Genomic DNA, 3627 nt, shown 5'->3' with positions numbered 1-3627 from the left:
GTTATGTCTTTCTTACTGGTGCCAGCTTCCATCTAGGTCAAGATGCACTAGTTATTCCTTTGCTCTAGTTACTCCAAGCCTTTATTTCAAAAACTATCTCTCTGGCTGACAAAGGTGACTCCATCTTTCTATAGTTTTTATATTTCAACAAGGAATTTCCACCACAGTGTAAATTGTTGTCAAAATGCTTCTCATCCCTGGAGAAGAGCAGGAAACTGATTCCCCATTCTCCCTCCAAGTGAAGGGCAAGGCTCCCCCATTCAGACTCACCCACTGATCTCCTGGTCCACTTATCTGGGGATCCACCTCATTTTCATTCTCTTTCTCGTTGTCTCTCTCTTTCTCCTTCAGCTCTACAACATCTTCCCCAGGATCATGGACTATTTGCCTGGCCCTCACCAAACCTTCTTCGCAAACTTGTTCAGCATCCAGGACTTCATAGCCCAGAAGGTAGAAGAGCATGAGAGGACCTTCGATCCCACAAGTGAACCCCAAGACTTTTTAGATGCCTTCCTCCTCAAAATGCAGCAGGTGAGACGAGGGGAGCAGGGGGGAATTGTGCTGCCCAGACCTGGAATAATCCTGTGTCCAGTTCTGGGCCCCACAGTTCAAAAAGGGTGCTGAGAAACTGGAGCATGTCCAAAGGAGGGCCACCCAAATGGTGAAGGATCTTGAAACAATGAAACCCTATGAGGAAAGACTCAGGGAGCTGGGGACATTTAGGCTGGAGAAGAGAAGGTTCAGGGGTGACATGATAGCCCTGTTTAAATGTTTGACGGAATCTCATATTGAGGCTGGAGCAAACTTAAAGTATTGCACTTAGGCATGAAAAATGAAATGCACAGATATAGGATGGGAGACACCTGGCTTAACAAGACTCCATGTGAAAGGGATCTAGGAGTCCAAGTAGACTACAAGTTAAAGCTGTGTTAGACTCCTTTATTTCTACCAGTGCAGATGCAGCCAGAGACACAATGAGGCCAAAAAGTGAAATACATGGCAGAAACAGGCTTAACTCATCTGCAAATAACACGTCAGCCCCTGTGCAACACACCAAAAATGTGCAAATGTACAATGTGCTAAATATGAAGGGCAGAATCATTGTGATGCCTATGCACCTGCGTAAGTTCCCTAACATGTGCATGTCTACTTTATTGTCCCCCTTTGCAGGAGAAGAACAACCCCAAGACAGAATTTACTAAAGAAAATCTGAAGATGACAATGTATGATTTATTTATTGCCGGGACAGAAACCACCAGCACCAGCCTGAGATACATCCTCATGACTCTTCTTGAGCATCCAGAGGTGGAAGGTACTTCCCAGCCACTGGATCAGCTGTGCTCTCCTTTGCTTGAACAGAGTGGATTTTTAAGGCACCAGATCCTATCTGGCCTTGGAAGCTAAGCAGGGTCAACCCTGGTTAATACTTGGATGGGAGGCCACCAAGTATTACCAGGTGCTGTAAGCTCTATTTCAGAGGAAGGAACTGGCAACACCACCTTTGGATAGCCCTTGCCTCTGTGAAATTTCTCCAGAGCGGATTTGCCATTGCCACCATCCTCTGAAGGTGAGAGAGTGTGACTTGACCAAGGTCTTCCAGTAGGTTTAAACAGCCAAGCCAGGATTTGAATTCTGGTCTCCAGAGTCCTAGTGCAATGCTCAAACCATGATTTCCTCAAAAGGGAATGGTTAACTTTCTTAGTAGTTGTGTGTGTGGATGCTTACCTAGTTGCCTCCTCTGCTTTTTTCTGACAGGGAGCCACTCTCTACCCGATCCTGAGCTCTGCCCTGCATGATCCTAAGCAATATACAAATCCATATAAGTTTAACCCAGAACACTTTTTGGACAAAGACGGACGCTTCAAGAAGATTGGAGCTGACATGCCTTTCTCCGCTGGTAGGCGTTTCTGATGGCCATCTCTTAGGGATGCCTAACTCAGGGGTGGCAGTCCTGTGGCCCACAGGCCATATGGGAAGCCCATTGTGGCCCTTGGGACCCCCACTGACTCTCAGGCCTAGGCTATACCCTCCAACTGGCCCAATTTGGCAAGAACAGTCCCAGTTAATCCTCTGCCATCCCACTTTTTCTGATGCTTTTGAAATGCCCTGGTTTCTCTCTCTGCTTTCCTCTTTTGTCCTCAGCTTGCTTTACTTGCTGCAAACTGAGCTGCAAGTGCAAAAGTAGTTTGTGCTCCATTAATTCAGTGGAGGAGAAGGGGCTGGAAAGGGACAAAGTCTCGCCCTTCAATGTCAGCTCAGGCAAAAGCAAACCACTGCAGCTTCTCCCAGCTTCTCTGTCCAGCTTCATTGCCATCTTGATCATGCGCTGATGTTGCTTGGCCACAAGTGTCCCTGTTTTCATCTGTGAAATGTTGGAGGGTGTGGGCCCTGGCCAAAATGAAAAACAAAACCCAGACTGATTTTTTGTTAAACAAAATATTTTTTTTTTGCTGAAGAACTCTTTCAAGAATAATAAGAATAATAATTATAATTATAATAAATTTATTTATAACCCGCCTCTCCAATGAGATTGAGGCGGCTTACGACAATATTAAAACATTAAAATATAATAAAATACAATGCCCCCTAAACCCAGCACCCACCCACCATAACCAGTAATTCACAGCAATAAACAATAACAATAAAACAATACAATTAAGATTATTAAAACAGATAAGAAAGGGTAGTCTGTGGGAGGCGACTGAGATGCTAATCCGGGAAGGCCTGTCGGAAGGGATCCGTTTTGACTGCATTTTTAAAGCTGGCAAGATTAATAATATAATATAATAAGGAACCCTTGGAAGGTGGATGTGATGCTGTTTTAGGGGGCTCCCCCTTCCCCCAAATGCCTTTAAAAGTATAGTCCCTATCCAAGGATTCTTTATGCATGGATTCAGCCATCCACAGTTTGAAAATATTCCAGAATTATGTTTATTCCAAAAAGCAAACCTTGCCATTTTATATTAGGGATACCATTTTATTTAATGGCATTCCTAATGTAACCATGGACTTGGACATCCATGCATTTTGGCCCTGGAACCGAACCCCAGTGGATACAAAGGGCCAACTCTAATTTAATCCTAAATGGTGATTTTAAGAATTACACAACCCAGTTTTTTTATTTCTACCTATGGATCTCACATCTAATTTTTCTTTTTCTTTAAATTGGATGTTAATGCAAGTTGCAAGCAAGGGAGATCCTCAGGCTTTCCTGAGGTCTCTGTGAAATACACAGAGCTTGGCAAAGTTACCTTTCTGGACCACAACTCCCAGAAACCCACAGCACCATGCCAAGTGGCCTTCTGGCTAAAATCCCCTGGGAGCTGGACTCTCAAGGTGCCATTTCCCCATGCTATAAAATTAAACATTTTCTCCCTGTGAATTCTGTTGACGGCACCTTCTGCTTCCTTCTCCTCTATATATGCTTCCCCTCCATATTTGTGGCTTTGATTATTTGCTGCTTTTATTATTCACGAATTTGATTAATATGTTCTCTAGGAATATCTAGGTCCTCCAGTGCAACTCTGCAGTCAACTTTCACTAAAAGTTGCACTGAAAGACCTAGAGATTCCTAGAGAGAATACTCTCCTAGGCCTTTGTAGCTCCTCCAGCGCAGTTCTATGGTCA

General features: G+C 44.1%; 1 protein-coding gene across 1 annotated transcript; it reads left to right on the top strand.

The window, feature by feature from the left end:
* The first annotated feature begins 349 nt into the window (after positions 1-349).
* Positions 350-1796, top strand: LOC121932840 (cytochrome P450 2A13-like). Its single transcript, XM_042471852.1, has 3 exons — positions 350-531; positions 1171-1360; positions 1756-1796. Exons 1-3 carry the CDS (start codon positions 376-378, stop codon positions 1794-1796), a joined length of 387 nt encoding a protein of 128 aa, XP_042327786.1. The 5' UTR covers positions 350-375.
* The last annotated feature ends 1831 nt before the right edge of the window (positions 1797-3627 follow it).

This window comes from Sceloporus undulatus, chromosome 6 (assembly GCF_019175285.1).
Source record: "Sceloporus undulatus isolate JIND9_A2432 ecotype Alabama chromosome 6, SceUnd_v1.1, whole genome shotgun sequence".
NCBI classification, from domain to species: Eukaryota; Metazoa; Chordata; class Lepidosauria; order Squamata; family Phrynosomatidae; genus Sceloporus; species Sceloporus undulatus.
Note: the sequence above shows the minus strand (reverse complement) of the source record. Positions and strands in the feature narration are given on the sequence as shown.